The sequence below is a fragment of the Podarcis tiliguerta genome (genome assembly GCF_965153285.1).
Source record: "Podarcis tiliguerta genome assembly, chromosome: 9".
Taxonomy (NCBI): domain Eukaryota; kingdom Metazoa; phylum Chordata; class Lepidosauria; order Squamata; family Lacertidae; genus Podarcis; species Podarcis tiliguerta.
The window spans coordinates 67,478,879-67,500,604 of NC_139542.1; the positions used below are offsets into that span (position 1 = coordinate 67,478,879).

The following is a 21,726-nucleotide window of genomic DNA, read 5'->3' on the forward strand; positions in this document are numbered from 1 at the left end:
CTATTCATTATGATTATTAATAATTTATTATTTATACCCTGCCCATCTGGCTGGGTTTCCCCAGCCACTCTGGGTGGCTCCCAACAAAATATTTAAAACACTTTAAAACATCGGTCATTAAAAACTTCCCTAAACAGGGCTGCCTTCAGATGTCTTTTAAAAGTCAGATTTTATTTCCTTGACATCTGATGAGAGGGCATTCCACAGAGTGGGCGCCACAGCCAAGAAGGCACTCTCCATTTCTCGCAGTGAGGTAACTGCCAGAAGGCCCTCAGAGCTGGACCTCAGTGTCTGGGCTGAACAATGGGGATGGAGACGCTCCTTCAGGTATACTGGGCTGAGGCCATTTAGGGCTTTAAAGGTCAGCACCAACACTTCAAATTGTGCTCAGAAATGTACTGGGAACCAATGTAGGTCTTTCAAGACAGGTGTTATGCAGTCTCAGCGGCCACTCCCAGTCACCAGTCTAGCTGCCGCATTTTGGATTAGTTGTAGTTTCAAAGGTAGCCTCATGTAGTAGTCCAAGCTGGAGATAACCAGAGCATTCATTACCTATTTTACTTTTTAAAGTTAACACTCTACTCTTCAGCCAGCAAGGCTCCCAAAGCAGCTTACAAAGAATTTGGAACTCTTCTTTTAATAATACAGTGGTGCCTCGCAAGACGAAAAGAATCCGTTCCGCAAGTCTCTTCGTCTTGCGGTCTTTTTCGTCTTGCGAAGCAAGCCCATTAGCGGCTTAGCGGATTAGCGCTATTAGCGGCTTAGCAGATCAGCTGTTAAGCGGCTTAGCGGATCAGCTGTTAAGCGGCTTAGCGGCTTGGGAAAAGGGGGGGGGAGGGAAAAAAACCCTGCAGGAACTCACAAGACATTTTCGTCTTGCGAAGCAAGCCCATAGAAAATTCATTTTGCGAAGCACCTCCAAAACAGAAAACCCTTTCGTCTAGCGGGTTTTCCGTCTTGTGAGGCATTCGTCTTGCGGGGCACCACTGTAATCTCATCTAGAAGAAGTGAGAAAGCAGAATGCAGGAATGGGAACTCTGGCCAGACAAGGGGCAATAGCCGATAAGTGAATCTCATGTGATAAAAGTTGCTCCATGTTACAAAGGCATCATGAAGACAAGGCCATTAAGAGCTCTCAGAGACCGCAAGCCTGATCTTTCAGAGCAATATAACCCTGTTCTGAAGATGCTGAACACCTCATTCCAGTTCAGATGGACCTCCAACTTTTGCTTTCACAAGTGATACAAAGCACTGAAGTGCACCACTAATATACTATTTTTAAACAATTGATGTTGTAACACTTTAAGACCAAAGGATACATTTTATAGTTGAGAAAAATCTGAAGGCACTATAAAGGTAACCCACAAAACGGTGTACTTTGTTGGTATGCATGGAAATGCAGAGTTATTCTCAAAAAAAGGTTTATAAAGTTAGTAGATCAAGTTTTTACCATTATTGGTTCCAATCAATATCCAGAAAATAACTCCAGGAGAAATAAATTTCCAGTGTTTGGATAGCTTCTGAAATGAGCGTTGAAAAGGCAAATCATTGAAATACCATACCTGAGGTCCTGTGAAAACTATTTAGCAAAGGCAGACTAGGATCTTGACCAATGGGAAGTCCAATAATGTTAAGTTATCTGCCAAAAGCATCCCCATCACTCTCGAAAGAAACATTGTTGCTGACATTTAATTTTAATTATAATTTTTGTACTACTTACAGTTCAGTTACATCTTTGGGGATGCCTTTTGGCAAAGTCTTTAGACCTTTGTTGCTACAACGAACCACAGTATCTAGGCAAGTACATTCTGCGGGGCAGCGGGAGAGTGGAGAGCAGCTGTTGTCATCATTTCCTAGTTCATAAAGAGAAACATATAAAGATAAGTCACGCTCAGCTAACAGCACCTAAGCATGGCGGCAGCACAATCATTTTAATCCGTTCTAGATATATAGGAAGTTTCTGCTTTCAGGTAGCTCTGTATACAGAAAATATAATATTATCTTCAATTACCGGGGACATGATGTATTTTAACTTCCACTACATGGGTACCTGACGGGACGCGGGTGGTGCTGTGGTCTAAACCACAGAGCCTAGGACATGCCAATCAGAAGGTCGGCGGTTCGAATCCCCGCTACGGGGTGAGCTCCCGTTGTTTGGTCCTAGCTCCTGCCAACCTAGCAGTTCGAAAGCACGTCAAAGTGCAAGTAGATAAATGGGTACCGCTCTGGTTGGAAGGCAAACAGCGTTTCCATGCACTGCTCTGGTTTGCCAGAAGTGGCTTACTCATGCTGGCCACATGACCCAGAAGCTGTCTGCGGACAAACGCCGGCTCCCTCGGCCTATAGAGGGAGATGAGTGCCGCAACCCCAGAGTCGTTTGCGAATGGACCTAACGGTCAGGGGTCCCTTTACCTTTACATGGGTACCTGCATTTTTAGGGAAAATGCACTTGGTGCCATAGCTACTGAAGAAATAGCTCAGTTGGTTGTGCAATGGGCTCTTAATCTCAGAGTCTGAGTCCCATATTGGGCAAAAGATCCCTGCATTGCAGGGGGTTGGATCAGATGAACCTTGTTGTCCCTTCCAACTCTACCATTCTATGAGATGTCTCAACTTGAATGGCACAGGCTTAACTGATCACAAGCAGGATCCAACTACAGTGGTACCTCGGGTTAAGTACTTAATTTGTTCCGGAGGTCCATACTTAACCTGAAACTGTTCTTAACCTGAAGCACCACTTTAGCTAATGGGGCCTCCCGCTTCTGCCGCACCGCCGGAGCACGATTTCTGTTCTCATCCTGAAGCAAAGTTCTTAACCCGAGGTACTATTTCTGGGTTAGTGGAGTCTGCAGCCTGAAGTGTCTGTAACCCAAGGTACACTGTAGCTGCTTAGGCTTGCACAAGCCTAGTGGATTCCTTGACATTTCCCTCACTTTGAACAGCTACGCCTCCCAATGTCAGGTCACAAACTGCTCTTGACAACATGCAGTATGGGAATGGAATTGTTACTGTGCATTCTATAGTTGTAAGCAGCTTAGAAGCCATTTTGACATATATGCAGAGCAACAAAGATATTCAGGTGGAAGTCACAAAACTGGCTTATTTAGAGACTGGAAGCAGATGCTGGGCAAGCACAAATCTTCTCCAGCTCTTGATGGAGTAAATTCTCTTGACAGGCTCAGTGAAGACACCACAAAATTCCCAGTTTAGACATTTTCCTTGCGATGAGTGAGAACAGGCAGGCTTGAGGCCACCATCTATCTCACTTAAGGAACAATCCTAGGGAGAAAATAATGTCTGAACAAGCCCATGCATGATACTGAGTGAAGTGAAGGACATGAGGCAGGAGTTGGTAATGCTGGTGACGTGTGCACAAGCAATCTGCCAGCTAGCTCTGTTGAGACTCCTTTTATTGGCACAATATGGCAACCCAGGCAAATACATTTTGGACTGTGACCTTTACACATCTTCCAGTCCCGAGATTGTGGGATAGTACAAAGTTATTTTGGCACCTGTTTCCACCCCATCACTTTTCCGCTTGCACAATGTATGACGAAGGAGACAAAGGTCACAAGACAGGGCACGGCAGACCACTAAGAGAGCAAAGGTTAGATAGGGGGCAAGATGTTCAGACAGCTGTGGCTTTATCTGGGGGGGGGGGGGAGTGTGCTCCACACCCCAAGGTCACACATGCAGACAGCTGAGGCTGCCCACGGGCAGGAGTGTGCTCCACAACCCGGAGATCATTCCTACAATTGAGTTATATTATTATTATGCAGCAGGAATCCATGCCAGTGCTGCTCCAGTTCCAGGGGCAATCATATTGCTAGCTTTTCCCCCACAACCTTTGACTCCTGGTGTTATTGGCGCAGACAAAGCCAAAGAGAAAATAACACCAGAATCATCCTTAAAAGGCTACAGTAAGTAACAGATTTAACTTCTGTGTTACGGATAGAAGGATCTGTCAATTTCAGTTCCCTCGGTTTCTCATTTTTCCAATTTTAAATTCATCTCTCTGCATTTTGCAACAATTTGTGATTCTTTTTATTAAAACAGCCCTCATAAAAATTCAACATTTTAGTGCCAACTTCTAATAAACACATTTTTATACGTAGTTTTGACTAATATACACATTTTTGAAGGCAATTCCCCTTATATAATGAATTTTTTGAATTTTGAATATTAATTTTTGTGCACACTTCTAATGTATTCATTTTTTCCTATGGTTAAAGAACTGCATCGCAAAATTCAGATAAGTTTGAATTTTGAATAATGGATTTGTTCACATTTGCATATTATTTTTAAAAGTGCTTATTTGATAGACTCAGCTTTAAATTTGAATGGAACTGCATTTATTTATCCTCCACCCCTATTTTTCATACTACAAGTTTAATTGTTGTATTTTAATCTTGTTTTTAAGTTGTATTCATTCAACTTGTTTTTATTATTGCTTGTTAGCCTCCCTGAGCCCGGCCTTGGCTGGGGAGGGCGGGGTATAAATTATATATATTATTATTACAATGATGAATCTGCCACGAGAGACATACAGCATGAGAGCTCCGTTTCTTACCGTCGTCACAAGTGAAGTCCTGAATGGCAACATCCTGTATAGGAATTTCTTTCAGGAAGTAGGGTTTCTGGCAGCGGGGGTTGCCCGTCACAATTCGCTTTTTCCGCAGCCATTCTCCCAGCCATGCTAAGTGACAGTTGCAGTTGAAAGGGTTGGCTAAGAGGTTTCTGATAAACACATGTGAACAACACAGGGCTCAATTTCAAGCAATGAAAACGCGCGCACAAAAATTAAAACACCCTGTTCGCACTGCAAAAAAAGTAGGATTCGTTTTACTGGCTCTTTTCACTCCATCCACCCTTTGCATTTTATGTAATAGTGATGCAGATGAAATTACACCCGCAAAAAAAACCACCTCCTCTTGCCCCCACCAAAGATCAGGATAGCAATTTCGGAGTCTGAGCTGAGAAATCCCGATACCTTAAAATGATTTCTAAATAAGATGTATCACAAATCTGACTTGCTGTCAAGCTATCTACACACAATAATACAGTAATTTAATGTCAAAATGTAGGCTGATTACTTTATATTATTAGCTTTAACCTGACAACAGCTCTTTCATTAATTTGCCTCTTCAAGATTTCCATCTTTTATTTGCTCCAGAGAATAGGTTTTCCATATAAACTGACAGCTAAGTTGATTACATGCCAGTTATAAAAATGGATTTACTTCCACAAGTCTCAGTGCTTTTGGCACCTCCACATTTCAACAGAGGCCTATTGACAATTTCATTATTTATAAATATGCCATCTTTAATATGCACGAATTAGTCATTAGGTGTAACTTGTCACATTGTGAGAGGGCAGAGGATTAAGTATGCCGGTAATTACGTTCTTCCCTCAGAAATTCCTGCCACAGAAAACCCAATTGTTAGACACACCACATGCCTTACTCCCCCCCTCCAATATTCATTTTTCCTTTCACTGAATATTCATATTTCCTTTTACGTACAGTTGACTCATGGGGGGATTGTTTCAAATGTATCTCATTTAGCCTGCAATCCTTTGCACAGTTGCCTAGGAATAAGCTCTATTGAATACAATGGGACATACTTCTGAGTAAATATGATGACTGATCTATGGTTGCTACAATTCCCAACTTTTTGCTTAACAGTAGAGCTCCTTTTGAACCTTTAATAGCACCCTTATAGAGGACACATTTTCTGATATTTTCTCTCTCTTTAGATTACCTGCCAATTTTCTCTATGCCTAGCTACAGTTGAAACATAGGAATATGGCCAGGAAAATGGCAACAGCTCTGTGTTGTTCTATGGAAATTATTTCTCCTCAGAGCTGGGTGTGTGTATCAGGTGCTCAGCTTTAACCAAACTCCTTTATACAGGTAGTAACCATTTTGTGTGCGTTCAAAGCATGCATGACTATGTGTACACACATCACCACAAACCTGGAAGTGGCAGCAAAAGGGGGGCAGATGGGTAACAGGGGGGCTTATACACACCCTGCTATCACATGCAATGAACTGGAATGCAACCTCCACACAAATCGGTAGTTGCCTGTATTACACAAGTTATCTCAGGGATAACCAGATACAGAACCAAAACAAATTATTAAATAGCTGATTATAGCAATATAAGGGGGAAGAAGAAACACTTCCATCAGGTGGCGCTGTGGTCTAAACCACTGAGCCTAGGGCTTGACAATCGGAAGGTCGCGGTTCGAATCCCTGCGATGGGGTGAGCTCCCGTTGCTCTGCCCCAGCTCCTGCCAACCTAGCAGTTCGAAAACACACCAAAAAGTGCAAGTAGATAAATATGTACTGCTCCAGCGGGAAGGTAAACGGCGCTTCCGTGCACTGCTCTGGTTCGCCAGAAGCGGATTAGTCATACTGGCCACATGACCCAGAAGCTGTACGCCGGCTCCCTAAGCCAATAAAACGAGATGAACGCCGCAACCCCAGAGTCGTCTGTGACTGGACTTAACGGTCAGGGGTCCCTTTACCTTTTCCCACATTATTTCTCAAAGCAGTTCACGAAAAAGAGACATTTCCCTATTTGTGAGCTGATTGCAATGTGTAGAAATAAGGTGAGTGAAATGCTTGCCCATTTCTGACCGGGCCCTCTTTAGTTATTAAGGTTAATAATTGCGCCCTGTTGCACATGTTTATTTGCCCTAAGTAAATCAATAAATTTATGAATGTTTCGATCACCCGAATAACAGGAACAGTTCAGAACCTCCACCCAGCTGTTCATGCTCTGTCGCTCTCTCCTTTGGAAAAAAATGGGGTAGCATGGGAAGAAGGGGATTTTATGGGTGTATCTGAACAACTGCAGATCTTTGGGCAAAAGCCTCAGGGCTCTCAATACACCCTCTGAGTGTCCCTCATTATCAGTGAGAGCTGAATTTTGTGTGAAACAACCCCTCTGGCTGATTCAGCTGCACTGGTACCCTGAACCAAGGGAAATCACTGCTAGTCAGACACAATATGCATGGGATTATTTAGAAACAGTATGAGCCACCAAACAATTAGCAGAGATTACCAATGTATTTTCACATTTTGTCACACACCTCTCAATTTGAATTTTAGCATTCTCTGGAAACTTTCACATACGTGACTTTGCAAGCACTCTTGACTTGTTCTTTGGTGACTGAACTGTGGCCCTCCAAATGTTATTTGACTCCAGCTCCCATCAGGCCCAGCCAGCATGGCCAACAGCCAAGGATGATGGGATATGGAGTTCATCTGGAGGGTCACAGGCTAGCTACCCCTAATTTAGATATAACACACATGTATAAATGTCAAGGACTATGAATGCAAGAACAACTTACAGTGTAGACAAGGAATGAAGAGTGTCAAATGCACCAGGAGCAATTGTGGTTATTTGATTATCGTATAAGGATAGCAATCGCACAGAGCTCAGGCCTGTGAAACTGTCATTACTCACGCAGCTGATGCGATTGCTCCTTAGCATCCTGAGGAAAAATAAAACAAATCAGTTTGTTACTCCAAAGGGTAGTAACACCATCATCCCTAATCAGAGCATCTGGAAGGCATGAAGTTGGGGAACAATGCCATAGAGCATGTATTGCACATCTCATCTGCATACATTTCCCTGTTGTTGTTTAGTTGCTTAGTCGTGTCCCACTCTTCGTGACCCCATGGACCAGAGCATGCCAGGCACTCCTGTCTTCCACTGCCTCTCGCAGTAGCTTTGAGAACACTGTGCAACCATCTCATCCTCTGTCGTCCCCTTCTCCTTGTGCCCTCAATCTTTCCCAACACCAGGGTCTTTTCCAGGGAATCTTTTCTTCTCATGAGGTGGCCAAAGTACTGGAGCCTCAGCTTCAGGATCTGTCCTTCCAGTGAGCACTCGGGGCTGATTTCCTTCAGAATGGATAGGTTTGATCTTCTTGCAGTCCATGGGACTCTCAAGAGTCTCCTCCAGCACCATAATTCAAAAGCATCAATTCTTTGGTGATCAGCCTTCTTTATGGTCCAGCTCTCACTTCCATACATCACTACTGGGAAAACCATTCCCTACAGTTTACTAAACATTTTATGAGATGTTGTATTGCATTTTTTCCCTGAGTTATTAACTTACTAGGCATGGATGCTGAGAAATAATATGCTGTATTTATAAAGCACTTGAGGCCATTAGAAGAGCCCTGCTGGATTAGAGCAAAGGTACATTTAAGACCGTTTCCCACAGTGGTGAAATAGATGCCAATGGGAACCCCACAAGTGGGACATGAGCACAACAGCACTCTCCTGCTACTCCACATATATGATCCCAGAAATCTCTGCAACTTAGCCCCCGCTCAATCCCCATCCCAGTTTACAAATTGTGAAATTGGGGGACTTCAGCAATTTGGGAGGCACCAATAGGAATGAAGTGTTTGCCCTCTAACCAAGAGCAGCATTCATGCTCCTTGCTGTTGCTGGGTACTGGTTCTTCTTCCTACCCAAATGATGCCAGAATAATAGCCAGAGGAATGGTCCTAACATCTTGGTTTCTATGCAATACCAGTCATAACTGAGGTTGACCCAGGGACTTAGTAACATCCAAAAACACATTGTAAGGAAGTGATGGAGGGGGGACAGTTATAAGCACATTACATGCTGTTCCACACAGATGAAAAGACGTGCCTACATCTGCTTCCTACATAAAACTTCCTTATCTGTGACCAGAATTTACTTCATGCCCTCTGTGCAGCCATATACCTATCCAAAAGATATTGATTGCAATTAGCCTATATGATTAATGCATTTTACATTATAAAAAATGTGAGTCAAAGTGAGCATACCCAGAAAACAAGACAGAAGAGAAGTTTAAGCAAAGATAGCAAGCAAAGTAGAGAGAAGAACATACTTACAAAGTTTTGAGACTTTCAAGTCCTTTGAACATTTTGTGGCGCACATTCTCCATCCGGTTACTGGTGAGCAACAGCTCATTTACACCCGATCCTCCTTCAAATGCTCCTTCTTCAATATCTGTGATTTTATTATTGCTCAGATTTCTATTGTTTCATGGCAAAGCAAATTAATAGGGAAAGTGTTTTGGAAAAAAATGATCCATATAATGAAGAATACAAAAAGCAGCATCTAAATTCTGGTCTAACAACATGATTTCAAGAAAGCTCTAATCTGGGGATAGAGACCCTCTAGCCCACAGGCCAGATTTGGCCTGGTATGAGTCACAATTTGGCCCACAGGGCTGTTTCCCCCCAAAACCATGCCACGTGATATATGTGGCTGAATTAGCTACAGAACAGTGTTGCCTGTGAGGAACTCAATTGTGCAGCTGATACCTGCAGAAAGCAAGCTGAAAGTCACCACTAATAAATTATTATTATTATTATTATTATTATTATTATTATTATTATTATTTAATATGTATACCCCACCTATCTGGCTGAGTTTCCCCAGCCGCTCTGGGCGGCTTCCAATCGAATGTTAAAACAATATCATCAGCTGATAGGAAGTGACTTAAAGTCTGCTGACAGGGGTGCTTCAAAGCACTGCACAGGTTTCTTTAACAGCCCTTCAAAAGCCCCGCATGGTGCTTTGAGACCCCAATGAAGACCACAGACTGGGACATTCTACTGCTTTGGGCTCCTGCAAGAATACTTTATACTTTTTCTTAAATTATTGCACCAAGGCCACCTATATAAGGCAGGTTGGCAGATAAGCTTACATTTTACGTAGTTGAGGAAGCTTCTTAAAGATCCCTGTAGCCTCCAACACTGTAAATTCATTGTTGTTGAGTCGCCTGTAGAAGGAGTAGCAAAATATAAATTTAGGTTATTGTGACTTGTTTCGTGAAGGTGCGTAAGTGCCAGCAATGACACCAATTCACAGGCAGGAGTGGAAGAGAAGCACCACTTGACTGCAGGATAAGGGGAATTTTGTGCACTGTCCAATCAAAAAAAACAGTCACCAATAGTTGTTGGAAAATATTGATCAATTGCAGATGCTTCATGTATTAAGTGTAGTTAACAATAATAAACACCTCAAGTTTACATCAGGAAAGGCCTATAAATTTTAACACATGTTGTCAACACATACAATTTCATACATAGTACAAGAATATGTACTCTTACAAAATATATACGGTGAAAAAGTGAAATATATATACATTGATAGGCTATTGTGTGCATGGACCAATCAACATTGGCCTTGTGCATATTACCAAACATCACTTGGTAAAAAGGTAAAGGTAAAGCTTCCGGGTCATGTGGCCAGCATGACTAAGCCGCTTCTGGCGAACCAGAGCAGCGCATGGAAACGCTGTTTACCTCCCCGCCGTAGCGGTACCTATTTATCTACTTGCACTTAGGGGTGCTTTCGAACTGCTGGGAGGGCAGGAGCTGGGACCGAACGACGGGAGCTCACCCCGCCGCGGGGATTCGAACCGCCGACCATACGATCGGCATGTCCTAGGCACTGAGGCTTTACCCACAGCGTCCCTGTGAACATCACTTGGAGCTGACGCATGTCACCCTGGCAATACGTGAAGCTAGCACAGTCCTTCTTGCATTTATGCGAACATATAAAACAACCAGCAGTTATAAACGTACAGATTATATATCTATCCATTCCTGCATGTTCTCAGCAGGCCTATTTCCTTAACGCACAGTCTGTTTCAGCATAATTAGAATAAATCGCAGCAGCACACAAGCTGCGGCATAACAGCACTAATTTTGGGTGTAATCTATAAGCATCCATTTCTAAATCTGTAACTCAAGCATGAAAGGCTCCATTAACCTCATTTAGAAGCAAGCAGGATTGCACACTAGGAAAAAATAATTACAATAAATGTAAATGTGTGTGTGTGTGTGTGTGTGTGTGTGTGTGTGTGTGATGGATGCAAGCAGCTGTAATTCGGAGCTTTAGCAATAGGCTGTTTTTCAATTGCAGATATGAAGTTCCACAAAGGCATTAGTACCTGTTCAGGCTGATATTATATTTGGCACATTGCTCCCTGCTTTATTGCAGTGTGAATTGCATAGTGCAATCCATCAGACAAGCTGATAGCTTGTCTTTCTTTTTTTTTAATAATAATTTTTATTAATTTTACAACTTGTCTTTCTATTTGGGGAAAGGACTTTAGGTCCCTTTCGACTGCATTTTTCCCCTATCCCTATTTTTCAGAGTACGGATGGGAATCATCAATATTCTCAGAATCCGTGGGAAGTGGAGGAAATACTTATCTAGGTAGCTCCAAATGAAACACAGTGGAACAAGGAAGTGATTGATTATATCATCTATGAGTCACCTGTTGTACGGTACATAGATCACAGGCAACAGAATACCCAACACAAGGGGCATTCTGTCTAAGAATCAGCAATTATTGTTGAAGACATAGCAATAATGAAGGCTCACCCGGCGCCTTCATTATATATCTTCAGTGCCAGTCAAAAACATTGCTCTTCTCCCACGCCTTTGGCTAAGTAAACAATCTATGGCCTTTTAAACCTGTCGGAGGGGTTACTGGTTGTTGCTGTTGTTTTGTTACTATGCTGTGTATCTTTGTGCTTTTATATTGTAAACTGCCCTGTGATCCTTCAATCATCATCATCAACGAAGGGTATATATATTGGACATTCTGATTACTCACTGTTCTTGAACCAATTATATTTTGCACAATACTGTGTGATAGTTGAGAGGTGGGTGTACATAGCTCAAAGTAGGTAAACAGAGACTGCTTTTGCTGTGGAGAGAACTGTAAAGCAATAACGTGCCAACATTATGTATGGTTTTCTACACTAATATTTGAATTTCTTTTTCTTTGCCTTTGCTAAATGTTGTAAAGCAAGTAAAACTTAATACAGTTGTGCCCCGCAAGACGAATGCCTCACAAGACGGAAAACCCGCTAGACGAAAGGGTTTTCCATTTTGGAGGTGCTTCACAGGACGAATTTCTCTATGGGCTTGCTTTGCAAGACGAAAATGTCTTGCGATTCCTGGAGGTTTTTTTCCGCTCCCCACCCCCTTTTTCTAAGGCACTAAGCTGCTAATAGCCTTTTAGCAGCTAATCCGCTAATCCCTTAAGCCTTTAATAGCCACTAATAGCCGTTAAACCGCTAATAGCGCTAATCCGCTAATGGGCTTGCTTCGCAAGACGAAAAAACCGCTAGACGAAGAGACTCACAGAACGGATTCTTTTCGTCTTGCGAGGCACCACTGTACAATTGAAAATTCGTGAATTGAAAGGATATATGACATTCCAAAAAGGGATAAAGGAAGAGCAGTTATGAATTGATATTGTCACCGCTGATATTCATCCAGCACACTGTTGCGAGCTCAAACTTACAGTTCTGCTGTATACTGAGGAATATGGTCAGGAATCTTGCTGAGCTTTTGATTGGAGCAGTCAACAGTTGTTCCTTCACAACGGCATTTTTCAGGACAAGCCAGGTCTGCAAAGCAATCTCCGCTTAGTTTGGATCTGTAATCTTCGGTGCCTGAGGATAAGCAGAATAAAAATACAGGTACTAAGTTCATCAAGGTGCTGGGATTATTTTCTCGTAGGGAAAAAATAAGAGAGAGAAAAGAGACAGACCTGCAGTACAGACAAATGGGAAATTTGGGGAAAGTTTTATGGTAATGAAGAAACAGTAAGGTTTAAGAGTGGGTTAAATTTCAGAGGGCTTGAAATTTGCTGGGGGGGGGGGACAGGACATGTGGTAGGATAACATTAACCGCTTGAGCTTTTCACAGCTGTAGTTTCTGCTGATTAAGTTGTCAGCCAATCCATTCCATTTTACAGTTAAAAACATAAAGCAGTGCTAATTCTTGTTAAATATATCTTATTCCCACAGTTTCAGGATTAAGTAAATCTTTGTATTCCATTTCATTACCCTCCTTTATTCTTCTATTTCACTGGCCACAGCCCGCCTACGTAATCTCAGAAGCATAAAATTTGAAGCCCTGTTTTTCTTCTTCAATTTTTAAAAAGTGTGTAATCCTGATTTAAGCCTCAGCAGCCTGCTATGCTGTAGAAAGCTGCGCGACGTTCCATGGTGCTTGACAGAACCATGTTTTACTCATACCTGGCAACCACATGGTTAGATCAAGCACAACAGAAAATCTCGCTAAGTTATCACAACTTCATCCGCTTAGACCAAGGAGCAGAAGCAATGGGAGAAAAGAGGAAAGAGCAGGAAAAATGTTGCAGTGGGAAACCGCTCAACATGGCACGACATCCTTCCTACAGAATGTCCACGGTCACTGCAACATTGCTAAACTGGAAAAGACATAAAGTAGGCTGCAGGGAGGAAGACCTCTTCGCCATTCTCCGCGTTACAGAATGGAGATAGCACCCTTCACAAGTCAGGAAGAAACATCTATTAAGAAGTTGAGGGTAAGTGATGTGGGTGGAGGGGGACAAAGAAACTTAAATGACTGGTGAGATCTTCTTGGACAAAAGGTGAAAAGACTGAGACTAGAAGTGGAAAGTGCATCAGGACTGGGAAGTGTACTGTTGTTTGGTCCACACGCTGAACTCTACTTACAGCCCAAATGGTGAACTCCTGAAACAGGAAAGACAGCCAAGGAAGAAAGAAAGACAAGAGTGATCCCAATGGGAGGAAAAACCCCAACAAAAACAAAGCTCATCATCTTGCTTTTCTCAGCTAGGGTTTGGGTAATATCCTGCCTTCATCAAGGTCCGTCTGAAATTCTCAATTTAAAGAAGCTGGATTTTATTCTACACTTCTTTGATTATATGATGCTTCGGCACTGTACTATATCAAAAAGAGTCAGAGTATAATTAATCTGAAGTATAGCAAAAAGATACAGCAGACTATCTATTAAACAATTATATAATATGTTCATTTTCATAGACGAAAGCATTAAAATTCTTAAAATATATTTACTGAAAGATACGGTTGTTTGAGGGCACTATCACACACATTTGTTAAATCGTTTAAGAAAAAAACAACTCCCCAGTTTGCTCAGCCATACCATGGTTTAGTGCGAACAAACATGCAGGCTCCCAGAGACAAGATTGTGGCTGATTTGCCCGTCTGGATTTGGTGTTGCCATGCAGCACTGAGTTAAGCCATGGTTTACTGTTACGTTCAGACCTTGGCTCCTGGTTATCTCCCTCAGACAAACTACAAACAGTAAGCTACAGAACAGACCTTGGGCTACACCTTGTGGTTTGTCTGGAGCAAGATAAACCATGAGCCCAAGTTTAGCAGTACAGTCATACCTCGGGTTACAGAAGAAGAAGAAGAAGCGTTTGGATTTGATATCCCGCTTTATCACTACCTGAAGGAGTCTCAAAGCGGCTAACAGTTTCCTTTCCCTTCGTCCCCCACAACAAACACTCTGTGAGGTGAGTGGGGCTGAGAGACTTCAGAGAAATGTGACTAGCCCAAGGCCACCCAGCAGCTGCATGTGGAGAAGCGGGGAAGCGAACCCGGTTCACCAGATTACGAGTCTATCGCTCTTAACCACTACACCACACTGGCTCACTACAGACACTTCAGGTTGCGTTTTTTCGGGTTACGGACCGCCGAAACCCAGAAGTACCGGAACGGGTTACTTCCAGGTTTCGGCGGTTATGCATATGCAGAAGCACTAAATCGCATTTTGCGCATGCAAAATCACAACCTGCATGTGAGCAGATACGCCGCTGCAGGTTGCGAATGCTATGGGTTGTGAACGTGCATCCCACACGGATCACATTCGCAACCCAAGTGTCCACTGTAAAACTAAGCTAAATGATGAGTTAGCTCGCAACAGCAGGGGGAGAAGCAGAGAGGCTGCAATCTACTCCCCGGGAGCCTGCATTTTTGCTCAATTCACCAAACAATGGTTTGGCTCAGTGTCGCATAAGAACTATGAAAAACTTACTCCTGGCTTATTCATTTTCTAGCTCAATGGTCTACAGTTTTAAAATATTATTTAAGGATGAAGTACTTTTTTGTGCAGATTTGAATTATATGATTAATAATCCATAGGGAGAGCATTGCTTCTCAAAGTCTTCATCAAGTGCCACAGAAGTATGTTTGATTCTGTACTGATTTTTTAAAAGAAGATCGAAAGCTAATAACAGGAACACTTATGCTTTGTCTTTATTTCCAAGAAAAGCACACTCTCTCTCTTAGGGGCTTGTCAACCTGGGAAGGCAGCCCATCTAAGAGAAGGAAAACACGGATCCTAAACCTCTGATGCCTTGTGTGATATATTCAGGAGGAAAAGGCTAAGGAATAAACCCTACACAAATCTGGAGTGAAGTCTCTCCTTCCGGCAACTCCTGCAGCCAAGCCGGGCCAAACATATTGCTCACATCAGCAGCCCAGCACCTCCATACATACTTCCCAGGCTTGTGTCCCAGAGACTGGCCAACACAGAAGTTTGACTACACCCCTGGAGGCGTATTCTGTTGTCTCTTGAGACAGGCGGATGCAAACAGCAACAATTGTCTCTCTTGATAAAGTCATAAAGCCCAAGAATCTCAATTTTAGGTAAAGGTAAAGGGACCGCTGACCATTAGGTCCAGTTGTGGCCGACTCTGGGGTTGCGGTGCTCATCTCGCTTTACTGGCCGAGGGAGCTGGCGCACAGCTTCCGGGTCATGTGACCAGCAGGACAAAGCTGTTTCTGGCAGACCAGAGCAGCGCACGGAAATGCCGTTTACCTTCCTGCTGGAGCGGTACCTATTTATCTACTTGCACTTTGACGTGCTTTCGAACTGCTAGGTTGGCAGGAGCAGGGACCGAGCAACGGGAGCTCACCCCGTCATGGGGATTCGAACCGCCAACCTTCTGATCGGCAAGTCCTAGGCTCTGTGGTTTAACCCACAGCACCACCTGCGTACCTTTTAATCTCGATTTTAGTTGATTACTAAAATACGCTGGGCTTGCAGTGGGCTGTTATGGAAGTGTTGCAACAACATCGCATCACTGTTCGTGAAGTGGTATTCAGGCAGGAACTACCAGTCACCACCACTATGGAAGAACTGAGGAGGTGGGAGAGAGATTCTAGCCCTTATCAAGCAGCTGCTGAGAGGCACTAGGGGAGATTTAGGGCACCTCACCCAGGTGCAAGCATGTTTGAAGTATTCCATGCTGCTGGTTCAAAGGAAAATCTGGACACAGTGTGCAGAAAGCTGTGCTTTTTATATAGGATGGGCCAGAATTTGCCTACACTTATGGAAGTGTTTATGGAACTAAACGGCTTGCTAATGATGCTCAACATCCCTGAGTCCCATCAGGGAAAAAGGTGAGATTTGTTATTATATATTTAGAAGAACACCAAACACTTTCTCTTTGCTAGAGAAAAAGCCTTAATCTCTTTTGATTTTGGAATTCAGATAATCCAGTAGGTTTATCAAGTAACTGCCAATTTACATTCTTCAAGTCCTCTCCCTGATGCGTGGGACTTTGGCTATGTAGTCCGCTTTTTACAAAATTTTCCCATTCCCAGTGTATGCAAATGTGGAAATGACTGCCATGCCATTAAGAACATGTAGTGTGTGAATCAATTCTCAAACCTGACTCCAACTGGTCCTTTCAAGCCAAGAATGGCAAAGACCAGCCCTTGTGCATTTTCTTCCCTCTGCATTTAGCCAGTGCACTACTAGAGGCCATAATACACTTCACATAATCTCTCCAGCTAGAAGATAATGTAGTACATGACAGTAAAAGCAGCAAGTGTAAAATAAGCAAGCTTAAGTGGATAAGAGCCCAAACCAATCAATATGTTAGTCTGCTGAACGTTGTGGGCCGACCATATACCTGTAAGTGCTTCAAAGAACAAGTGTCATTGATTGCAAACTCAATTACAACAACGTTTTTTCCTTCCTCTAGAAAGTAAACTATAATTGGGTTTTGGTTTTTTTTCTGGCAGTTCATGCATCTGCAGTTCAATCAAAAGCTTCATTAGACCTTTGAGCACTTTTGCTAATCAATTATATATCACCTGTAAGGGACATTATATTGTAAACACATGGCATAGTTGAATTTGTTCTTTCCCCTGTTAAGAAAGCACTGCACTCGTTTGTCAGCTGCAAGGGGTGGCTGGGGGAAAACGTGTTTCATATAACTAAAGCCAATCTCAATCATTCATGTGGAATACCTCAAGAGAATCAGCATTTAAAGTGTGGTATAAATGTGCCAACTATTAAATTATTTTTTTCTTCCGTCAAAAGTATTTTAACAGAAGACATATACAGCCTTCGGACGCCTTTGCAAAGACGATAAACATACTTTTGCTTGGCATTTTTTTGCGATTTCACAAACACAGGGATCAAAGGTCATAGGTGAGCAAGCAGCAGTTCAGATAGTCAGCAGGAAAGCAATAGTTTAGTGCATAAAAGGCAGGAAAGTATTGATTTTGAAAGGGTGCTTAGACTTCTGTTAGCTCTTTGATCATAGCAGGACTCTCTTCGTTTAAAAGCAGCGCAGTAGCTACATTTAAAGAATAGAGTAGTTAACAGTAAACAGGAGAGGCAGAACGGGGGAAGATATCTCTTTCTAAAATCAGATGGTACTGGATAAATTCTGTGCTTATTTGTGAGTTGGATAGCAAAGAGCTGCATGCAAAGCTCATGTAGTGGGAAGACAAAACTACGAAACTATTACTATTCTAAGAGGTTTTCAGCAGGGGTAAAATGCATGCACCAGTTCTTTAAATGTTAAAATGAAACTTTGCTTTCGGTGAGGGGGGAGGGAGCGGTACCTGCAGTTAGTCAGTTTTACTGCAGAGCCAAACCTACCTGGAATGAAATACTGTTCTTTAGCTAAATAAAAAAAGAGAAAAAAATAGAATATGCACCTGAATGTCAGCAAGCAAAAAATTAATTCTATTAGACTGAGGATGGACTACAGGTAATTAAAGCTAACTGTGCGGGGTAGTGGTATTCAAATGAACTTCTGATACTAGTATGATTAGATATAAATGTATTTGCAGCCAATATCAGCAGCACTCTTCTGATATTTACACTAGCTGTAGACTGTGAATTAACTGCAGAATACGAAATGCACCTGGAGCAGCTGGGAACCAGATGACAAGAGGTTAGGCTTTGGAAACATGTAAGTAGGAAATGGAATAAGATTAGAAAAAGCAAACAGTACATTTCAGCACGAAATAAGCTTCCCTGTGTAATATGAATGTCATGTTTTCATATTCCGTGAGTAGATTTTTGTTTTTCAGATTTAACTGGTATTCCAGATCTGATTTTTTTAACTGGTATTCCAGATCTGATTTTTGATTTGCCTTTTTTTTTTTTACGCAACTGACAGAAAGGATACCTCAGAACTCTCATTATTTAATCAAAAAGCACAATTCCTTCACATTTTAACGCCTTGCAGAGGTAGTAACAAGTGTGTTAACTGTAGGAATGTTTTCTGATCAAACAACTTCAGTCCAGACTTGCTATGATTGCTAAATAATCCAGTTGGGCACCAGTCTGTGGGTTTTTTGTTGTTGTCGTTAAGGATGTCTGCAACTGCTGGTTTGTGGGAGTTGTGATGGGAGGGAGAGGGTGGTGGGGCGGTGGTTTTTTTTTGGAAGTGAAAGGAAAGTAGCAGCTGAACCAAGGAAATTACCTGAACAGCGAAATTTCTTGCTTTTGATTTGGCCAATCCTTTTGTTTGCCAGACGGCGGGGGCTGGTGCAGCGAGCCCCACTGGTTTCAATAGGGTTTGTATGGAGATAATCCGCCAGCCACTTCAGATGGCAGTCACAAATAAAGGGGTTCTGAGCCAAATGCCTTTCACAAATAAAAAGAAAAGAGCGTTTTTACATGTTTGTGGTTGGTCTCTGCAGTTCCCAAAGTTTTCCAGGTCTATTTAGGAACAGAAACCAAAAAAAGCTTGAAGCACATAACAACAAATGGACAATTGCAATACATACAGGGTCTGAATTGCCCGGAGTGGAGAAAAGGTGCCCTTTGCAATGGTTTGAAGTTTGTTATCGTACAAAGAGAGGAGGTTCAAGTTGTGCAGGTCTTGGAAAGCATCCACTCGCAGGCAATTTATCTTGTTAGCATTTAATAACCTGTGAAACAAAAGGCAATTGGAAAACAGGGTTAAGAGTTTGCTGTTTATTGACAAACTTTATTTTTGTAACTTTACTTTCTAGAATTTCATGCAACTTATTTATTTAAGAGGATTTATATACTGCTTAGTCACCAAAACCTTCAAGCAGTTTACATAAAACAATATACAGTATACGTTAAAATACCAAAATAAATAAATCAGATTTAGAAAAGAAGTTGAACATTCCACCCCCAATATAAAATCAGCAGTTTTAAGCCAATACATAATAAAATAAAATTGCATGTCAAAATTACTTGTGCCACCTGTATGCAGTGCATTCAGTGAACTACCTAGTTCCTTAAGATATTATTTCAGCATCAAGTGTGCATTGAATGTACACAGTTAGGTTTAAACTGAAAGTGAATATATTGGCAAAGGAAAGAAGAAAGCTGTTAAATGTGTTTGACCTTGGTTAGTACTACGAGAACAAGTGTCAAGCTAGTGTCCTCCTTTCTGGAATAGCTGAAAGGAGGGAATCAGATACTCCTGCTTCCATTTTAGATTAACCACAAATTGCAGCGTGATCCAAACCCTAAATTTTGGTTAATCTTAACTATGGTTAGTTGAAAAAGAGTCAGTTTCATAAACTGAAGTTGGCTTCTTTCAACCAAACATGGGATTAACTACAATTTAGGGTTCAGACAACATGCCAAGCTACAGAGTTAATCACAAATGGACACAGAAGCATCTTGGTGTTTACATGGGAAGGAGGAGGGAAGTAGCGGCAGTAGTAACAGGCTTTATCTGTGTGTGTGAACCAGCATTTTCCATTTTAAATTACATGATTCCCTAATGAAATTTGACTGATTAACCACTCTTCGACTGAAATCTTATGCCCATTTTCCCGGGAATAAGTCTCATTGACCTCAGTGGCACTTCTAAAGTAGCCATATGTAGGATTGCATTGTTAAATGTTGAAGTGGTTTAAATACAACTCTTTGGTGGGGTTTCTTCTGCCTTGAATGTTGTCAGTGTTTCTTAATCTCCAGTTGTACAAATTTTAAGTCTAGGTTCATTACTAATGGGTAATTTTAAACCTGCATACACTGAAATAATATAACATGGAATTGGCATATGCAAATTAATATAAAATATGTTAATTAAGTAATCTTATTTATTTTAGTTCTGTAGGATAGATAGCAACTTTCTCATTTTCCTAATTACACATTTAAAAGTACAAAATGGGTGTCCAAAAGGGGTCAAGTATTTATAACTGCTTCCAACTAGGGCTTCACCTAATTTTTATTTTTGCTTTGAAACTAGTGAATTCAGTAAATTTGAAGAGATAACTAGACACATAACCATCTTCTCAAATTTCACTGCTGCTTGAAACCTTCTGTTTCCCTGGCTGCTTCTCCTGCTTCTCCTGCCTCATAGTTCTTAGTCTCACTTGTCCGCACTGCCATTCATTCTAGCATACAGTGGACTGTGGTGACCCACAAAATTTCATTTACAAATATTCATCATTCATCGCATCAGATTGTGGCCCTGCCAACATACTCATGTGGATGGATTAAATGGCCTTGTGTGGTCAAATGAAACCAAAGGCCATGAGCACAAAGAAGAACAAAAAAGGCAATGAGGATCTTATGGAAACTACATCAATGTTTTTGCAACAAGTGCTGAAAATTGCATACACTTTGTCTCTCTCACGCCACAGAAAACTAAGTAAATATTTTCAGTTGAACCCAAATACTTTCCAACTCAATGGACCCATTTTAGCTGTCTTGGAATGAATGAATGAATTACAGTGGTACCTCTGGTTACGAACTTAATCCGTTCCGGAGATCAGTTCTCAACTCGAAACCGTTCTTGTGTTAGATCGTTTTTATTAATTTTCCAATAAAAGACATCCAATTAACATATCAAATCATAATCCAATAAAAAGCTAAAATTTAAAAGGTCTAATTATCTTCTGAATTGTAATTATTCATTTTACGACTTCCCATAGTCTGAACCTTAAAGCATGTCCAAATCTGTCCTGCCTCTCATCAATATTTCCATATTTCCCCATCTCGATTTTAACTCTCGAAACCGTTCTTAACCTGAGGCGCGCTTTCGCTAATGGGGCCTCCCACTGCTTGTGCCTCGCATCCCGGGGCAAAGTTAGCAACCAGGAGACCTGCTTCCGGGTTAGTGGAGCTCGTAACCTGAAGCGTTCACAAGGAGGACGGTTTGTAACCAGAGGTATTACTGTACGCCATGCAACTCAGGCCGATTAAATGATTCTATAGTCAAGTAAGCAAATCAATTTAAAATAGACTAGGCAGGCTGAATATTAGTATCATAACAGCAAAAAGTAAACAGAATGGAATTGTCTTAATTTGAATTTCTAAAGCACACGCACATATATTTATTAAATGCTACTAATCAAAGCAGGTGAAGATTCATGGTTAACATTCGAAAAACAAAAGCAAAAAAGGCGGCCAGAAAGCTACTGGAAGAAATAATAAAACAAAGGCTCTCCCTTTGTTTATGAAGCAGCAGAAGAGGGAATACAGTACATGAAAGTAATAGAAGCTCTTCATCTTCAAAAGGTTGGTATTCCCTTGCACAGAGCCATTTGAAAACGTGGTTATGTTCCTAATAACAACAACAATAATAAACCATCCCAGTGAGCAAACCACTTTTAATGCAAAATTACAAA

General features: G+C 41.7%; 1 protein-coding gene across 10 annotated transcripts in view; it reads right to left on the bottom strand.

The window, feature by feature from the left end:
• SLIT2 (slit guidance ligand 2) overlaps positions 1–21,726 on the bottom strand; it is a 232,426-nt gene that overhangs the window by 40,742 nt on the left and 169,958 nt on the right. For 5 of the 10 annotated variants that reach the window (XM_083457978.1, XM_083457984.1, XM_083457981.1 and 2 more), the window contains exons 13-21: positions 18,895–19,038; positions 18,588–18,751; positions 17,756–17,779; positions 12,342–12,492; positions 9,723–9,797; positions 8,902–9,045; positions 7,357–7,500; positions 4,571–4,737; positions 1,721–1,853 (exon numbers count right to left, since the gene is read on the bottom strand). In XM_083457978.1, coding sequence (XP_083314104.1) covers positions 1,721–1,853; positions 4,571–4,737; positions 7,357–7,500; positions 8,902–9,045; positions 9,723–9,797; positions 12,342–12,492; positions 17,756–17,779; positions 18,588–18,751; positions 18,895–19,038 — 1,146 coding nt within the window. The remainder of the gene's footprint in view (positions 1–1,720; positions 1,854–4,570; positions 4,738–7,356; positions 7,501–8,901; positions 9,046–9,722; positions 9,798–12,341; positions 12,493–17,755; positions 17,780–18,587; positions 18,752–18,894; positions 19,039–21,726) is intronic. The other 5 variants (XM_083457980.1, XM_083457977.1, XM_083457983.1 and 2 more) reach the window with 1 other exon arrangement.